This window comes from Hipposideros armiger, unplaced genomic scaffold (genome assembly GCF_001890085.2).
Source record: "Hipposideros armiger isolate ML-2016 unplaced genomic scaffold, ASM189008v1 scaffold_267, whole genome shotgun sequence".
Lineage (NCBI taxonomy): Eukaryota > Metazoa > Chordata > Mammalia > Chiroptera > Hipposideridae > Hipposideros > Hipposideros armiger.
Window position 1 is genome coordinate 1,424,291 of NW_017731617.1, and position 19,680 is coordinate 1,443,970.

Sequence of the window (19,680 nt, forward strand, 5' to 3'; positions counted from 1 at the left end):
ATACATATCTGTGCCACATCCATATCTAAATCTGGAAAGGTATGTGCACACTGTTAACGATTTTGTCTCTGGGCTGGGATGATAAGGCTCAGAGGTGCAAACTTTACATTTTCAATTTTATATTACACTCATCATTTGAATGTTAGAGAATGAGCAAGAATTACTTTAAGAACAAAATACAATCAAGGTATTTACACTTGAAAACATGTTTCCATACATTATTTTGAAGCTGGTGATATGGATTTGTGCAATAAAACCATGGTTTTATGGCTTCCCAGTAGTTCACTGGGGTTATTTTTCAGAATAAATCCACATCAAATTTAACCTCAGACCATCCCCACTAAACAGATAACCAGAAGGCCAGGGACTGCCCCTGTGCATATATCCTCACTACTACGTTTGAAATGTGACAGCATTTACATTTGGCTTTGTCTTCTCCTCATTCTCTTATAAGAAACCACGAGACTTTCCCAAGATTCCATTCCTAAACTGATGGTAAGAATGCCTTGCATCTCAACGAACTCAAAACGATTTCAGTTTGGAACTGATAGAGACTTCGAGCTAATCACCCATTTTGCTATATAATCAGTGTGGAAATGGATCTATGGGACACCTATTCAAAAGTCACAGTGTGTGCCATTTGTATTTACCCATTCTAAAACAGCTTCAATGATAAGAGATACCACTGATTTAAAAACAACTCATCCAGAAGAAAGAGTACAACACTCAATGTGCACATCCACTGTGCGTCATCCATCCTGATTTCAGAAGTATCAAAATATGCTGGAAAAATTTAAAAGTGTATCTGATATTATATAAGAATAGAGCTCTGGAGGCCTAAGTTTGCTCTTCTCCCCAATGTGCTAGAAATTCCAAGAGATTTTAATCCCAGTTTTCTAAGGAAGAAGCTCAGATAATCTTGGACCGAAAGAATGCACACAAAAAAAAGAATGCACAGTAACATCCCAGGCTTGATTATTTTCACTAAGGACACAGCAACTGTGCCCATAGAATGTGCCAGCTACTCAGATGAGCAAAGCTTCCTCTTCCTGTCTGGTGATGTTAAGAAAGATGCCAGGCTGAACCAAGCCTGTGATGATTTCTGATGTAGTAGCAATGTCTGCCATGGGAACAAGAGGGGTTGGCATCATAAATACACCCTTCCTAGTCTAGACAGATCAATTCCACTGAAACAAAATCTCTTCAAGTGCATACTCTCTTCTCCCTACGCTACCATTTTAGTCAAATATAACAGAGAATTGAGATGCCCGAGAATGGTCAAGGATGTTCTGACGAGAGAAAATTCTGGTTCCTGGCTACCTATGAGCTCAGCTTTTCAAGTATCCTAATAGGAACCACATGGCTGGGACAGCTGGGTGCCAGCGGGTCTTCTCTGAGCAGCTGTTTGAAGTAACCTGTGGTTGCCACAGGAACCAGGCTCTGGAGGACATTGGCCTGATAGATTTATTAGGCAGAGGTAAGAGATGCTCTTTTGTCACTAAATGTTATGGCGGTATGTGACCACAGATCCGGAGATTTGGTGACAACAGACCAAGAGGATCCTACTAAAGCTCATCCCATGATATGAGCCCTCAGGATGCTCCTGGGAAGTGCTCTTATCACCCTAGCCACCGTAGGTCCCCGAGAAACAGGACCTGCTGGGCTGGAGGTGAAAGGATGTTCATGGTATGCCTGTTCTCCAGTCTCCATGACCTTCAGGGCTTGATGGTTCCTTGGCTTCCCAGCTGGAAGGGACTTTGGGATCCAGTCTTTTAATGTAATAAATGAGGCCCAGAATGGGATGGAATTTGTGCCAGCTCACACAGTGTGTGGATCCAAAGCTAGGACATGAACCCGAGGCTCCTGACCCCAGAGCAGTCGTACTCTCTCTCCTTTACACTAAGGTTCTACACACTAGCTAACCTTTGAGAGGCATGGCACATATGCCCAAATTGTTCCTCTGTTTAAAATCTTTACCCAGCTGCTGGGAGAAAGAAGAAACTCCAGACAGGGCTCATAAGAGCCACTGTGATGTGGCCCCTGCTGAACTCTCCAGCCTTGTTTTTTAACATTTCCTTCTCACCTTGAACTCTCTGCCGCAGTGAGATCTGTACATCTTGACTGAAGTATGTTCTCTTGCCAAGCCCTCTGCTGTCTTTGCAGTGGTTGCTCCTTCTGATGAGACGCTCTCTATCTTCAACCTGCAAGACTCCTATTCATCCTTTAATTCTAAGCATGCACTTCACTTTCTTCTCCAGAAATTCTTCTTTGCATTCCGGGCCTGGATGAGCTGTGCCAGCTCTCAGCATCCAGGACCTTGTCATTCAAAGTGTGCTTTTGGACCCGAAGCTTTGGCACCACCCAAGAGCTTGCTAGAAATGCAGACTCTCAGGCCCACCCCAGCCCACTGAGTGAATCTGAATTTTAATAAGCCCCCCCAGGTGATTCTCATGCACATTACAAAGTTTGAGAAGCACTGCTCTGAAACACACTTCCCACCCTCTTTTTATAGCATGCTTCTTGTTACACTGCAACTACCTATTGAACGGTTTTTTTCTCACTAGATACTGAGTCTTGTAAAGGCAGGAGCTGTCTTCACTCAGGTATTTCCAGCCCAAAGCACAGCATTAAATGCATTGATGAATCAATAATTTAATGAAGTGAGGTCTCCTCAAGTTTCTTACTATTTGCAAGGAAAATGCGTTTTTTAGAATGCTGTTTTTGTGTGTGTGTGTGTGTGTTTTTAATAGCTACAAAGACCTTAGAGTTCATGGAATTCAGTTGTTTCCAGCTGTGATCTATAGATCCTTGACAGCTCAGAGAGACCAATGGGACCCCTGGTATTGGAGGGGAGTTGAAGAGGAAACCTGGCAGGTATGACTCCAAACCACCCACTCTAGCTTCTACCAGAGTGACTCTGTAGTCACCTGGTCCACACATTCACTCATCTCATTCCCCAATTATTCAACAAGTAATAATTCAGCGCCTACTAACAAGAGTGAATAGGACATAAAGGATCAGTAGCTATACATAAACTGACATTGTAGTGGGGAAGGGAGATAACACATAAGTAAGACATATGCAATATAGAATACTAAAATTATCAATAGTAGAGACAATGCAGAGGATTAAAACATGAGGGTGTGATAGAGTGAATGAGTAGAAATATTAAAGCTATTCCAAGGAGATGACATTCTAGCTAAGACCTGGGTTCTATGTAAGATTTGTTTAGAAAACAAATGGTTCACAGCCTATATATATATATAGATATCTATCTATCTATCTATCTATATATATGTATATATATATATGTATATATAGATATGTATATTTACTGTGCTAGCTCAACCTGACCACTTTATAGGAGACTGAGGGCCAGAGAGAACCAGCACTCAAGATTGCTCAGTGAGTTTATCAGCAGAGCCAGGATGAATTAGGATGCATCTGCCTGGATTCCTGCTGACATGCCAGGGTGGGATGTTGGAGGAATGTCAGATGCCCTCCAGAGGCTGGAAAGACCAAAGGCGGAGGAAGCTGTGGTGGGGACGGGCAGACAGTGGCTGGTGTCTAGTTGGCCAGAGGTTAGCGGGTTATCACAGTCCATTACTGAGTGGGCTGTGCTGCCTCTGTGGGCGGCCGGGCAGCCTTTCCAGAAGATTTATGTCCTGGAGGGTCATAAAGGACCCCTGAAGATTATAAGGACAAAGTCGGGAGTGGAGTTCTGGTCTGGCTTCCACACACACTCCCTGGGCCCTGTGGGACAGCTCGGCACAGTGGAAGGCCTTTCCCTGTCCACGGGCAAGATGGCAGCTTTCATCTGGGGCTCTGTGCTTCTGCTTGTCTGTCTGCCCTCTTTAATCTTTTATCTAAAGAACCTTCCTTTCATGTTAAAGGAAGAAAGTTACAGTCCAGGACCTAACAGAACAGATAAGGCCCAACCCAGGAGGCTACCCCTGTATCCTTTGACCAAGCCCTCATGTCTCTCCTGGAGGGCCTCAAATTCTTGGAGGGTTATTACAAGTGTTATAAGGGCTCAGAGTTAGAGCTCAGGGCAAAGCCAGGCTCTACACATAAAAAAACAACAACACTGTGCCACCCTGGGCAGCTCATTTACTCCCCCGTGGGGCCTCCGATCCCTTATCATTTATAAAATGGGGAGGATACCCTACTTTGTCCAGCTTACAGGGACATTTTAAAGCTCTCTAAAGCACAACGTGTTGTCCACTAAGTATTGCAGGAACTCATGCAATCCTCTCCAACGAAACTGATACTATCCCGGCCTAGAACCACACAGGAGAGACCACACTGTCTCTCCTGGTTATCACAACAGCCTCTAGGGCCTCAGGCCTCCCTCCTGTGTGGAGTCAGCCAATGTTTCCCTCTTAAAGATCTGATAATATCGCCCCCCCCCCCTGTGAAAAACACTTGAAAAGCTTCCAGTTACCCTAGGGAGATAATCCAAACTCTTTAACCCTACTTAGCTGGCATTCAGGCCTGGCCCCTGCTGACCTGCCCTTCTTATCTTTTACGCTCCTGCTGTCACACACTTTGCTCCAACTACATGGGAATTCTTTCAGCTCCTCTGCAGTGTTTACCAAAGTGGAGGGGTTCCCCTGGGGCAGAGGGAAAGAGTTTAGGGGGTACACAAGATGATCATAGACCCAATATTCAACAACAGTGACTCACACTGGGAAAAGCAGCTAGAGTCCCTTTTTCATTCTCTTCGCTTCCACCAGATTACTTACAAAAAAAAAAGTTTTGGTTCGGGGCTATGTCTTTAGTACTTCTCTGACACTTGCGAATCTCCCTTTTTAAAGGGTGAGCCTTGGGTTCTGCAGCAATGGAACTATTTTATTTTATTATTTTATTTTACTGTATTGTTTTGCATTGTGTTGAACGTTTAGGTTTCATTTTCTATTGAAGTTAGTTGGTGCCACATTTCTCTTCACAAGACAATACAGTGCTTTCTTTTCAAAGACATTCTCAATAAAAAAAAATGAATCTCAGAAAGAACTATCAGATGGATTAAGTACATATAGTATGGTGATATTGCAAAAATCATAAACGTCGCAGGCAAATCATCAAAATTTGAGAGAGTTTAAAACCCTGGTCTAATGTAATGTTATCACCTCTGGCATTTGCCCTGGCGAGTCCCTCTGCTCAAAACCCTCCAATCTTCCGCTCCCTCCATTGGCCTGACCCCTGCTCACCTTTTACGTCTCAGTCTCAGCTCTCGGGGAAGCCTTCACTGGGTTACCTACACTAGGTGCCTATGCTTTGCCTCCACAAAGAGCCCTAGTCTTCTGCTATCAAGACACTTGTTATTCCTATTCTTTGCAATTGCTTGTTTAATTACCGGCAACACTAAACTATGCTGAGGTAGGGGCAACTTCTACCTTTTTACTACTGCATGGTCAACCACCAACATGTAAGAGGCGCTGCTAAGTTTGTGCTGAATAAGTAAGTAAATGAACAAATATTGTTAGGTGCAAGGCATGAGATACAGCCACCTTTTCATGTACTACTTTACTAAGCTTCAGATGATGTCATCTCTTAGTGATGTTTGAATCCTCCGTGGCACCTAGAACAACGGCTGCATAGTTAACTGATGGCGACAAAAAGCATGCCTAAATACGTGTTGCATCTATGAATGTATCTAGTCATCATCACTATTGGCCTTCATTCCAGAAAAACTCAGACTTCTATGGAAGAGTGGGATGAGCCCTGGGTTAGGGGCCATGTCCCTCCCACTGTGCCCCCTCTGTGATCTTGGTTAGGACACATCCCCTCAAGGAGCCTAAGGTTTCCATCTCTAAAATTGGAAGTGGAAGTTGAGCAAGAGAGTGATCACAAGAGCACTGATATGTCTCTGTTATCTGACATTCCAGGAGTCCAAGAAGCTAAAATTCCAAGATTCATTTTCTCCTTGCCCATTTCTCATCTCCATCTAGCCCTGGCATGACTAAGGTGATTGCCACCCTTATTTATTTGATGACGCTCATTCTCAGTAAAGCCAAATGGAAGCAAGAATAATTTACCCCTCCACTCACACTCATGTGCTCATACCTGGGCCCCAGTTCATCTTCACTCCTCCAGACAAAGTCACCAAACTTCTCGTAGTGAGAGTTGTAATGGTGCTGAACACGAAACAGCATCGAGGCTGAGACCTCCATCAGCGTGTTGTAGGCGGTCTGCTGTTCCTTTCCACTCGTGTACCCATTGTACAGATTGTAGATCTTGTCAGCTATCTCTGAGGGGGAAGAAATGCAGGCACAGATCACTGGACAGTAAGACAAGGTGAAGATGGAAACAAGTCTCAGAAGAAGGAAGGCGTATGTGTGCAGGAGTTCACAAGCATGGTCTTTGGGGGCAGACAGGCCTTAATTCCATTCTGAATATCTCATTGACTAGCTGTGTTTAGTTTCCCTAGCTATCAACTGGAGACAAAGATGTCTATTCTGAGGTACACTAGGAGGAGGAAACTCAAAAAGTGTAGGTAAAGTACTTGTCACAGGACCTGGCACACAGTTACTCGCATCATTGTAAGTTTCATTGTTCACATAAGTTTTGCATCCACAGTGTAACCAAAATTTTCAAACAAGTGCAGAAGCTTAAGTAAACTGTCTTGGGCTCATCTCGACAGTCTCCCTCTGTCTCCCCACTGTCATAGTTCCAACATATTTTTGTGATCATGTCTGATAGGTCTTCATTCAAAAATCTTTCCAAGAAACTCCAGCCTCTTCATGCCATTCACACTCCTTCAGCCACTCCTACAATCGATGTAACTTAAATCATCATGGGCTGCTCTCCTGAGTAAAAAGCACATTTTTTTTTCATCTTTGAAGACTCTGATCAAAACTTATATATGTCCTCAAGGCACTGCCTAACACCAGTTGCCTCTAGGAGACTCTGGGGGACTTGGGGTCAGGAGGACAGGAGCATTTAATTTGCACTATTTTCTACTCTGATTTTTATGGCCTTTATGCTTTTTTTAACCATGTGCATGTGCTACTTTAAAATAATAATAATATAATAATAATAATAATAATAATAATAATAATAATAAATTATCAGGAAAATGCCTCAAATCCCCTTGCTTTTGAAACTCAATAGCTCACCATCTCCTCTCATCTAATAGCATAAAAAACATTTATTATCCAGCTTACGACTGAGTCTTTTGTAGACATGTCTGTCTCTCCCTCTGGAATGTGAAATCCTAAAAGGTGGAGACCATATCTCTTCTGCGTTCCTTTACCAGGGCCCTCAGGAAGGACTTGCTCAACTTGAAGTGAGCCACCAGGACTTGAGAGCTACTGTGCCATCGTTACCAGTGCTGATGTAAAGGCTACATCTACACGTTTCCTGAGAACAAAGTGTATGGTGGGTCCGATGGATCAGTTCTATGTTTTTCAGACATACAGTCTGATATTTACAACTTCATGGATCAGGGACAGCAAAAAAGGTTTAATCTTGCTGATCAAACTCTTGACCGAGAGTCACGGACTATAGTTCTATGCTGAGAATGCTGAAGCCATCCTTGAGCTATAGGTGGGAAAGTGTGCTGTGATGAGCTAATGATGTCTGCATGGGCACAGCAAGGTGCAGTGGTCTTCCGGGTGCCACCCATTTGCCAGCTCCCCTGGACGCTGAAGTGGAAGAAAGTGATCGGTCTCTAAGAAGTCTAGGCCAAGGGCTAGGATACAGTTGTGGGCTCTGGCCCTCCCTCATGCATTGCCTCTAAGGCAAGACTTAGAGAAACTCTATAAAAGAGGAGCAAGTCTTTCCACTGGCAAAGATATTGCTGGCCACTCTTGATTTCTTTCGTGGCTTTGATTACTTGAGCTCTACATTCCTCGTGCCCCTTCAGTCCGTTCACTGTCTTCTTTAATGCCAATATGTGTGGGAAAAGCAGTGGTGGTTAGTGACTATTGGGCGCAGAGCTTAGAGAGAAATAATATGGGAGTTATCTGGGAAGTGAAGAAATGAGTCACCTACCTTCTGCCTTATTGTCATCAACCAGCGGACACGCTGTTCTCAGGGTCACCGTGCTGACCTCCGAGTGCCTCCCTCGTGTATCCACAGCATACAGAGTGAACCTGTAGTGTAGCAAAGAAACAGAGCACCGGGCTGTGACTTCAGAGAAGGCCCTGGACAATCAACACAAGGAGAGGCGAAAACTCATAGCACAGAGGTGGTGGAGAACACTCAGGCTGCAGGAGGAATGGTTTGGAAACAAGGATGATGATGACAAAGCATTTACTGAGCAGCAACTGCCTCCTGGGCACGTTAATCTTGATCTCTTAATTTACAAGTGAGCAGGCCTAGAAGGCATGGATATTATCACCTACATTCCACAAATGAGGAAACTGAGGCTTAGACTGTGCCTCTTTCCACCGTCTCAGTTACAGAGGAACAGAGCAGTCTCAGTCCAGGGCTTGAGAAGTGAATCCCAGTGCTGTCCTGTATAGCTGGATATACTCACTTATCTGTTATTTCAGTCACTTACTTAACAAATATTTACTGAGCCTTAACTATGTGCCAGGAATTACTTTAGATGCTAAGGTTCTAAAGATGAGCAAAAGAGTCAAGGTCCCTGCTTGCATCAAGCTAGTCGCAAAGTAAACAAAATGTTAGATAATATGAAAGGTAATGTGATAGGATAATGTGAAAAAGACTAATGTGGAGGGGGTTGTGGGTGCTTTCGACAGGTTTGTCCATGAAGGGCTCCTGTGGAGAGAAAGTGTGAGCTGAGCACTGAACAATGAGAAGGAACTGGTTTATGGGAGGAAGGCCGAGGGGAATAGCCCTCCAGACAGGGAAGGCAGTAAGTGCAAAGGCCCTGAGAGAAGGATCCCAGACTCTTGGAGGAATAGGCAGCTGGTGTGGCTGGAGCAAAATGAGATGTGGTGGAAGGTCAGTGGGGACGCTGTGCGCCATGATAGGGAGTCTTGGAGTCATTTTAGGTCCAAGGCATGCTCCACCTTTCTGTGGTGTCACCTGAGGCTCCACGCTGTATTGGGGGAAGAGTAAACCAGGGTGGCATTAGAATGGGAGAGCCGATAAACTGCAGACCTGATGGATTCAGGCCCGATCAGGGGCACAGAATTCTTTCTAGAGCAGTCATTATCCTCTGGCCTACCTTGAGAAGGCTCTCTGGCCCTTCACACCTCCAGGTTTCCAAGCACAGTGTTTGAACAAAGCCTAAGGAGTAGAGAAGACTTCCAAGAGGAGGTGAGCCTTGCAGGTCAGGCACAATCTGAATAGAAGGGTTGAGCATCTGCGTGCCGTATCTTTGTCATGCAGTCTTCTTTCACTGGCCTTCAAGAATAGCGGCGGTAGCATGGAGTGGGAAGAGGGTCTCCTGGGTCAACTGCAGTCCAGGTGCCCTATTTCCTTTCCTCCCTTCCCCAATGCCTCCACAAAATGGGCATCACACTATGATTTCTAAGTTTCAGAATGACAGTTCCTGATTGCCTGCCCATGTGAGGCACTTAATAAATATGAGTTAGTTGTACATGTTAATTAATATATACTAAGACCTTAATGTGTCAAGCACTGAGCTAAGCAATTTTACCTGCATTATCACTATTTATTCCCCTAAACAATCCTACAAGATAGTTACTATTACTGTCTTTATTTTATATGAGGCTCAGAGAGGGGAGGCAGCTTGCTCAGAACCACACAGCAATGTCTGGGACTGGCAGTTTAAGCCGAGGTGTGTCTGACTCCAAAGCCTATGAATTTAAAACCTGTCAGCTACCATCTCCTGGCCAAAAGTCGGTGGATATCAACTCTGTACAAATATAATCCCATTAGGTACACTTGCCCACTTCCAACTATGTTGAGATAGTGCCATTCTGCATGTTTTTCTAATCTTAGGAAAACCTGCTAAACCATCACCCTTATTATTTCCATCTTTCAGAAGAGGAAACTGAAGATCGAAAAATTAGGCAATTTGTCTAAAGTCACAGAGTTAGACAATGAAGAGAGTCAAGACTTGTACCATGGTTTGTCTTACTCTGAAACCGTTTGCTCTCAGCTGCCACTTGTTGCTCCATTTTTACTGCTCCCTAGCTCAGAGGGTCTGAACTTGAGAGTCTACACATGCCCTCCCATCTTGGATACCTCATGACCTGATGCCTCAGAGGTTGTTTTTATACAAGGCACCAGGAACCTTCTTGGTCCAAGGGTCCCAGTAAGCAGAAGGCAGTATCTTTCTGGAGAAAAGACCATTTGTCTTCGTGTGTGTGTAAAAATCTCCTTAAAAATAATGAATTTCTCTTTTAAAGAACTGGGAAAGGTGCTTACCCCTTGCTAAGAATGTTTCTAACTTATTCCTTGACATTGATTCTGAGTTTCATTGTAATTAAGACAGCACAGTAGTACCATCCTGTCTTTTCCTCCCCGGTTGAAATAACAAGCAGTAGGAAGTTGATATTCTTGGCGCACAAAAGAATTCATCCATCGGTCATGCAGGGTCTGTGTTTGTGATGCCACGAGCCAGGCTGGCAACAAGCCCCACAGCCACATATGCTCCACATTCTTTGTTGCGATGGGACAACTGCCACTAGGCCCAGGACAGAGCCTCACCTTCTATCACTGCAGGAATGTCAGCAGTGAGCTGGTGCTCCATCCTGCTGCAAAGGGGGTTTTGGGGAGGGGTCCAGCTGGGATCAGGTCACCCAGAGTTCTGGTGGCACGTTGTGGGGAAGCAGAAGGAGCCTTGTGTCCAGGGGGCACTCATTGAAATGTTGGTTCTGGTGCTCACGAGCTGTATGACCTTGGGCTAGTTGATTATCCTCTGACCCTCAGTCTCTCCATAGGTGACACAGGAGAAACAAGTCCCTCCTTTCAGAGTCATCAGTTCAAGTGCAGGGACCAAACACCCAGCACGCTTCCTGGGTGTAATGTGAGCCATGGTCACCATCTCATGAGTGTTCACAGTTGTTGGGTCATTTCCATGCATTATTCATTCCAGTTAACCTTCACACTGTATGAGTCGGGTACTATGATTGCTTGCATCTTACCAGTAAGCATATTGGTTCCAAAGATGTCAACTCAGTGACCTATTATTACGTATTAAGTAAGGAGCAGCTGGGGATCAGAACTTAGGACTGCCTGAATCCAAAAATTATGCTTTTCACCACACTGTACAATACAACAGTCCCCCCTTATCTGTGGGGGACATGTTCTGTGGCCCTTGGTGGATGTTTGAAACCACGGATAGTACCAAACACTATACAAACAATGGTTTGGTTTTTTTTTTCCTATACATGCATACCTACAATAAGATCTTTTAGGCAAATTCATGGGTAGAAGATTTGTTCTTACCATCATAGATCTTAGCAACCTCACCATACAATTTTTTTTTCTTTCCTTATTTAGTCAAGACCTTGTACGTTTGTCTTCATAGAAGCACCTTATGGCTTCTCTTTTGCATCTCCAAATTGCCAGCATCACTCCTCTGTGCTTTAGGGCCATTATGAAGCGAAATACGCATGCCTTGAACACAAGCACTGTGATACCACCACAGTCGATCTGATAATGGAGACAGCTACTACGTGACTAACGGGCGGGGAGCGGCTACAGCATCAGGTCAGTGCAGATGGATGGGAAACGTAAGTGCTGTACGAGATGAGTTAAGATTGGGAAGTCTTGCTCAGGGATAGAAAGCAAGATCACAAAAATTCCTCCAGGATGTGAGAATAAGCAAGTGGCAAACTGGGGCGGTAAGGACAGTACTGGGTAACACTGTGTAAGCACTTCCTACCCACACAACTAGCCATCAAGGATGTGGCTGAGGCAGGACCCAAACCCAGCCTGTAGCTCCTAAAGCATGTATACTTCAGCTTGGATACAGCTCTATCCCTGGCACTTATTAGGTATATGGTGGGCACTCGGTAAATATTTGAGTAAATGAGTGGATCAAGCATATCACATTTTATTTTTGAACTTCAGTGTCTGAGTCCACAAAATGGGGATAATTGTAGAGACAGCGCATGGCTGTGTCAAGGGTTTCATGGACTGACACATGAGAAGTGGCTTGTAAGTTGCAGATTTTATAAAGGCCATAGAAAGAGTGCTTATTTGTGCAAGAGCGCACATTTTAAAAGCGCTTTCTTGGAGCGGAAGAGAAGGGGATTCATTTCCAGAGAGAAACATGAAAGGCCGTTGTGAATGGAGTATATGACTGAGCCTCAAAACATGAGGAAGTGGGTTTGTTTTAATGCTGCTTTCCCATTGGCTACTTGTGTTTCCATGGTGCTTCTGTGCTACATTTCCTCCACCAAGAGGGTCCAGGGTCACCTCTCTGCTTAGCCAAGCAGCGTGAAGAACAGTATGCTGGGAAGAAGCAGTCTTAGGTTTTCAAGTTATCAAACCTGGGCAGAATCCTTGCTTTCCCCAATTGCTGGCTGAGCATTCTTTGGGAAGTCACTTCACCTTCTCTCTGAGCCTTAGCCTCTGCACCGGTAAAGTAGGGTGAAATTATCCATATCTCACAGGTTGGGGATCGAGGCTCAATGATATAATGATTGTAACAGGCCTGGTTTAATCAATCTTTGCCCTGTAAAAGGTAGCTTCTATTTGTGTTTATTAGAGTATCCAGACCTGTCAGTGGAGGCCTCAGGATAGAGGAGGCCTTAGGCCACCCTGCCGGTGGGGGCGGAGGGGTAGAGAAAGAGGAAGATGTCAACCTCACAGGCCTGGGTCAAAAGTCACAAGGCCATACGCTTTCTGCCTGTCTCAGCTGTAATTGTAGAACTGTTCCAGAGACACATCTGAAAGCTGTTAGGGGACCGGGCAGGGCCTGGAGGGGCTCTTTGTGAGGGGAAGAAAGTGGCAGCCCTGATGTAGACAAGGAAGAGAGAAAGAGAGAGGGCGAGGCTGAGAGAGGGTACAGTCAGGTCTCTGTGTTTCTCAGGGGATCAGGCAGGGGATCTTCTGTTCAGCTCTTTCACCTTCTCTTTGCCATCGAGGCAGGCTGAGATCCACATATTATTTGAACTAGAACTCCTGAGCCATCACCAAACTCCACATTCTCACCTCACAGGTGGGATCCTGAGGCCCAGAGTGGAGAGAGACTTTGCACGAGGACCCACTGCCAGTAGGTTCCGAGCAAAGACACTGACTTCTCTGGCTCCTCGTCCCGTGCTCTCTCTCTAGGCTCTACCTTGCTCCTCACACAGCTGGCTGGCTTAGGAGCAGCCAGCTCCTAAGGGATACGTCCATTGTTAAAAAGGTGTCTCCAAGGATGACACGGGATGGGCTGCTTAGGAACCTGGAGCTCCAGGCTCAAACTCTTGCTATTTCCTCCTCTGACCTTGTTTCAGGGGAGAGAACACTGGCCAAGGGGGCTGAGAACCTGAGTCCATGGCCCAGCTTTTCTCCAGGCTGTGGGCTGTGAGACTGTGGATGCCTAAAGCAATACTGTCTTAGTGTACTGGGATTTCAGTGTGTGGGGGAGTGCCTTGGGGTTGACTACTCATATAAAAAGTGTTTTCTAATGTTTCCTTGATGGCCGTTCATCGGACAGTACTCTACCATGGAGCCTCGAATGAACTCTGGCCACAGATGTAGCCTCGTTTACCAGTCTGTTTCCTACTCTGTTTCCTAGCAGGACCGTACTCATCTGTTAATGATTCCAGGCCATGGATTCCACACCTTGGCCTGTGTGTGTGCTGTACCATCTGTCTGGGGAACCCTTCCCCTTCTTCACTGGACCCTCTCCACCTTGTTCTTGGAGCATCAATCAAGCCTCATCTCCTCCAGGAGCCCTTCTCCCTACAAGGTGCCCTGTCACAGCACACATCACATGATTAGGTCAGTGGCCATACACTTCTCTCTTTGCCGCCATGAGGATGTGAGTGTCTTCAGAAACAGAATATGGCTCTGCCTATCTCTATCTACCTACATCGGGTGCTCGGCCACCTAAATCATGGAGTGCCAGGCAAATACTTTCCCAAATGAAAGAATGACTGAACGAAGGACTCAATCAACTATAAAGCAGTAGTTCCCTTTTCTGGAAATCAGTGTCTTTATCTGTAAAATGAATGAAAGGTGATTAGATTGAAGGGCTGTTACAAGAGACGGAGAATGGAATGGCTAAAAGCACGGCTCTGGAATCTGACATTTGGTTTTAAATTCTGGCTCTCCACGTATTGGCTGTGCGAGGCCTTGCCTCAATTCACTCACCTATAAAATAGGAATCATAACATTAAAACCCACCAGATAGGGTTGCTGTTAGGGTAAACGAGATGTGGTATGAAAGTGCCCACTCCCATGATACCTAGCATGTGAGACCCATGACAAATCGATCGCTGTGGGGGTTACTCTCAATAGCATTATTATTATGCCGCTGCCCGGGGCTCTGACTCCCACCCCCTACCCAGAGTAAGTTGTCCTTGTGGGGACCAGAGGAGGGTAGGTGGAGAGGAAGCTGTTGTTGGTCCCATCCAAGATCCCCAGGCCCCCTCGCAGCAGGGGTGAGAGAATGAAACTGAGAAGTTAATTGGCGGTGAGAGCTTCTCATGGATCTGACAGGGGGTAAGGGCAGGGACAGAGCCCCAGAGGCCCCCATCAGGACCAGGTCCCCGAGAGTACGGGAGAATGCGTTTGAAGTCTCCAGGCCAACGCCTGCTCTTCCCCAGCCGGCACATGATTTAGGCATTCAGGGGAGGCAAAAGTCTCCTAGCTGATTTGAAGGGAAACAGATGTTTCCAGGCCAGAGGCCCTGGTCTTGTAAAATGCTCCTCCCCCCACACAGCTTTGGCTAACAACTTCCCGTCGGTTCGCCGCCCCCCTCCTTCCGACTACCATCACTCCCCTCCCTGCCATTCCCAGCACAACGTGGCAGTCGGGGGTAGTGGGAAAAACACCAAGTCCCAGCCGCGGCTCTGGGGCTGAGCAGCTGGACGGCCAGGAGCACCTAACTGCCCTTCTCTGGGTCTCAGTCCCCCGTCTCTATAGTGAGGGAACCGGACCAAGATCACCTCTGATGGATAGTCTATATCTGATATTCTAGGGACTGGTGATTTTTGCCTCTGAAAGAGATGGTGTTATCTATTCCAGATCTTTCTCCACTGGAGTGTGTGGCCAAGAGCATGGGCTTGCTTAGCAGACTGCTCTGGGTTTATATCTCAACTCCGTCAGCGACGGGGCAAGAAGCAAGTTCTAGCCATTGGGCCTTGGTTTCCTTATCTGTAAAGGGGGGACAAGGGTTCCATCGCATGGGGTTGTGAGAATTAAATCAGATTTCAATCCTCCCACCCATATTTCAGGTTCCCTGTAAACAAAACTGAGTCCCTCCTCTCTTTCCTTGGACTATCCATGGTGTACAGAACAGCCTGGACTCACAGCAGGTGTGCAATAATGTTTGTAATTGATTGTTGGCAGGAGAACTTGCTAGACACCCGGCAGTCCAAAGACTCGGGGTGTTAATCCAGCTCGGCTGGAGGAGTGGAGAGAGCATTCTTGTTTCATGACCACAGTGAAGCAGGGTGTGGCATGGTGAGAATAGTCTGTGGAGCCTGACTGCCCGAGTTCAAATGTTGGTTCCGCAACCTACTACGTCATGACCTTGGGCAAGTTAATTAACCTCTCTGTTCTTCAGTGTTTCTTGTCTTTAAACTGTGGATGATACTATTACCACCTTCAAAAGGGCTGTTGGAGGAATAAAACACTCAAGACAGTACCTGGCCCCTGGTGAGTGCTAAGTAAGCATTTACCATTATTCAATGGTGTATGTGTTTAAATTATTAATTTCTTCTATAATGATTTTAAAGTGAGCCCCCTCCCCCCCCACTCAGCCCATCCCAATTCTTTGACATTGCTGCCATCACCAGGCTGGGGTTCTATGTCCCTTCGCCTTGAATGTGGGAAGACTCAAGAGTACTTTGATGCGTAGAGCAGGGCGGAAGAGATGCTGGGTGACTTTTGAGTCTGGGTCATAAAAGGCTATGCAGCTTGCATCTCGCTCACCGAGATCTCTCATGTGGTGTCCTGAGCCTCCATGCAAGACACCCTGGTGTGAGAAAGCCAGGCCACGTGGAAAGGCTGCTGTTGGCACTTCAGTGGTCCTGGTGCTCAGTTCATCACAGCCCCGGCTCCAGATGGATGAACAAAGGAGCCTTCAGGTAATTTCAGCTCATGCAGTCAAGTCACACCCTATCTTTTAAATGCTTGAAGCTGAGACCCCAGACTTCGTGGAGCAGAGACAGCCCAGCCTGCTGTGCCCTATCAGAACATTCAACCCACACAAATCCATCAGTGTCATCGTACGGTTGCTTTAAGCCACTCAATTTTAAGGTAACTTGTTATGTCATCAACAGTAACTGTAACGACTTCTATGCAGCAAACCATGGCCCACGGGCCAAAGCTGGTCCGCTTAGTTTGAATGGAATACTGCCACACTCATTTTCTTAAAATATATTTTCTGTGGATGCTTCCACACTATAGGGGCAAAGTGGAGTAATTGCAACAGAGACTGTATGGCCCACAAAGCCTAAATCATTCACTCTCTGAACTTCTAGAGAAAAGCTTGCTGACCCTGATCTAGAGCGTTGACTGTACTTAACATAATATTGTTTGCTTACATTATTTCATTTGATGCCAGGCTACGGAGTCATTCCTATTTTCCAGATAAGATCAGTGAGTTCAGGTGACTCTCCAAGGTCACACAGCTCTTCTGACCCCAGGTCTGAATGCCAGATCTGAATGCCACAACTGCCTGCTGAAGATCTGAACTCCAGTTTGTGTTTGGGGCAGGATAGGTAGCCTACAAAATTGGCCACCTGCTCCAGGATACAACGCAAGGCTTCTCCCTGGTTCCATGAGTAACAAGGGGCTGTAACTGGCACCTGCAGCTGGAGAAGAACAAGAACCAGTTTCATCCACCAAGGCTAATCCCCTTGACCAGGACCTGACCTTTAGCTAATTATAATGGCATTAAAATCTCATTTACATTATGGTTACTACAACTCCTAGCATGCATCTGATGCCATGATGGTTCTGGCGGAGCCAAATAAGGAAGAAAGAGAGGGAAACTAAGGCTCCCATCTTCCTGGGAGTAAACTGACAAGCCACGTCAATGGGAGGTCACCAAATCCTGCCCCCAGGATGTATAAGTACCCCTGGTCAGGACTTCCTAGGCATGACCTGCTCTCTGAGTTCGCCTGCACTTCCCTCTCAAGTGTGTACTTTCATTTCAATAAACTTCCCAGACTTTCTTGCATCCATCTCACTCTTGAGTTCTTTTGCTTGTGGAGACAAGAACCTGGTCACCGCTGCTCAGGGTTGAGTCCCCTCTTGGACATCTCCGTGAGCCTCCAGTGACAGGTTCAGACATCAAACGAGCAGCATGGTCTTGGGCAAGTGCCATTGTGCTCTGCCCTGGAATTCCCAGCCTGTGAAATGAGGACATTGGGCAGACGGGGTGGACTGGCTGCCAGACTTCAGACGTCCCGTGTTTCCCCCAGCTGGGCACTGGCCACCAGGTAAAATATCTCTGTTCTCCTTTCATCCAGGAGTATCAAAGTGAGGCTAGAGAATGGACAGCGAGGGTCTCCTGTGGATTCCTGCTCTGTCCCACATGCAGCCCACCCACCCCCTGGCACCAAAAAAGAACTTTCTTATCTCCCTACTTGGGCTGACAACCCATGCTTTCTACCAACATAAATATTTAATTCCAGTGCCCAGCACAGAAAGACAAAGCGTCCTGGTATTAATGACTCCAGTCCTGGTTTCTACTTTGAAAACAATCTAGTCTGAGGCATGATTGGGAGGCCCTGCCTGGGACAAAGGTGAGGCAGTCTGAGGTTGGACTCCAAGCATCACTCTGCCCAATCTCACTCCCTTCAACCCCTCCAGAATGAGCTAACAGGTACAGAATTGAGGGGTGGGGGTGCGGGGCATCAGAAAGAGCTCTCGGGGGTGGGTCAAGCCTGGAAACCAATGTTGGTGCTAAGCTCAGGCAGAGGCAATGGCAATCTGGAATCATCCACTCCTCTGCCCGCTGAGGTCCCCGCAAATTCAACGGGATATGAGCATTACTCTCAAATTCACAGTGCCGAGAACAGCAGAACTCAGAAGTCATGATTATATAATGATTGGCATTTAAAATTCAATAAATATAAATTGATTTACAATTAAAGCACGCTGAGCATCTATCTCTCTTATACCTGAAGGCGGGATACGTGATTATTACAGCAGCTCCACTCTGTGGGTGTCTGCCCCCCGTGGAACACCTGCCAGGCACCTGGCACTGCTAAGCAGGGGAGAAACACTTGTGAGAAGGAGGGTGTTGCTTGCTTCCAGGAGGCCTCACAGAAGAGCAGGCACATGGTCAAGTGAACAAGAAGTGGGGTGCAGGGCCACTGCAATAAAAATGTATTCTTGCCCCTATATTTGCTTCAAGCATAGCCTTTCTTCTTTCTTTAAAACGCTGGACTAAGCCTTGGGTATGCATTCATGGGCCACCCAAATCCCGTCAGCTGTAACCTCAGGGACTGTCAACCACCTACAAGAATCTTATTTTTATCCTACACACAAAAAAATAGTGACAATCCTTCCCTTCCCAACCCAGAAAGCTCTGGAAGAATGAACATGCCAAGGGGTTTTAATACACAAATACTTCGCAAATGGTCTATTGGGGCTCATTCATTCACCTATCAGGTACAACCTGACCCATCTAGAAAGAAAAATTCAAGTTGGCACTTGACTTGGCTTTAGCAGATCTTACCCTTCTTCATTTCCTTCTTCTCTGTGCCTCCCCATCCCTCCCGCTCCCCACCCGCTTTATTTTCAGGGAGTGGACTACATGGTAACACATAGTTGGACTGATCATAGTTCTTAGTTGGAGGATGTTCATCTCCCTAATAAGTTGTTTTAGGGTAAAGCAGACACAGACTAATTTTATGGTTCCAAGTCAAGGAATGAATTAAACATGGAGTGCTCAATGATCCCACCTCAACGCCTATTCCTGGGATCTTTAAAGGAAATTGTGGCCTTTTTCTTACATCTTTAGTGTATACTGGATAAACTCTCTGAAACCCAGGTAGAAACAATAATTTTTCAGTGACTTCAGTTATAGAAATGTTTTGCAGAAAAGCATAACTTGGAAGTATGTTGCATTGAGAGACAGAGGACATGATGTCCACTGCAGGCTTAACCCTGCTGTTAATTAGTTCTTGGTCAGCTGGCTTTGGTCAGGCTGTTTGATCTTTTTGTGTCACAGGTACTTATCGATAGCCCCAAAGGGATGCTGTGAGGACCACATGGCTAGTATGGGTGTGCAGAGTGCCTTAGAGGTTCCACACGTATTTCCTGGGCACCTACTCCATATCAGACACAATGCTAGGAGCTTTAACACAGTCGTCCTCTGTTCTCTTTACAACTGCCTAAGGGGTGTGTATTATTAAATCCATTTTACAAGGAGGCAAGTGAGCCATGGAAATTTGAATTGACTTTCCAAAGACTGCACAGATAGTAATTCAGCCAGGCGCCGGCATAGGTCTCCTAACTCAAAGTCCAGTGCTGTTTCCAAATAGAATTATTAGGTATTCATTGGTCCCAACTGGGCCTTGAGTCACAGTTCAGAGGAGGGTAGTTTATTAGGAGGATGAACGCCATGTTCCCAACTTTTGACAAGGAAGAGACCTCAGTGCAGGAACACCATCACCAATC

At 46.0% G+C, this 19,680-nt stretch overlaps 1 protein-coding gene across 1 annotated transcript in view; it reads right to left on the reverse strand.

Moving 5' to 3' along the window:
- The window catches only part of ASTN2 (astrotactin 2), a gene marked incomplete at its 5' end in the record, with an annotated part of 619,820 nt that overhangs the window by 7,810 nt on the left and 592,330 nt on the right, over nt 1-19,680 (reverse strand). Inside the window, 2 exons of the mRNA XM_019656843.1 lie at nt 6,067-6,250; nt 7,996-8,096. Coding sequence (XP_019512388.1) covers nt 6,067-6,250; nt 7,996-8,096 — 285 coding nt within the window. The remainder of the gene's footprint in view (nt 1-6,066; nt 6,251-7,995; nt 8,097-19,680) is intronic.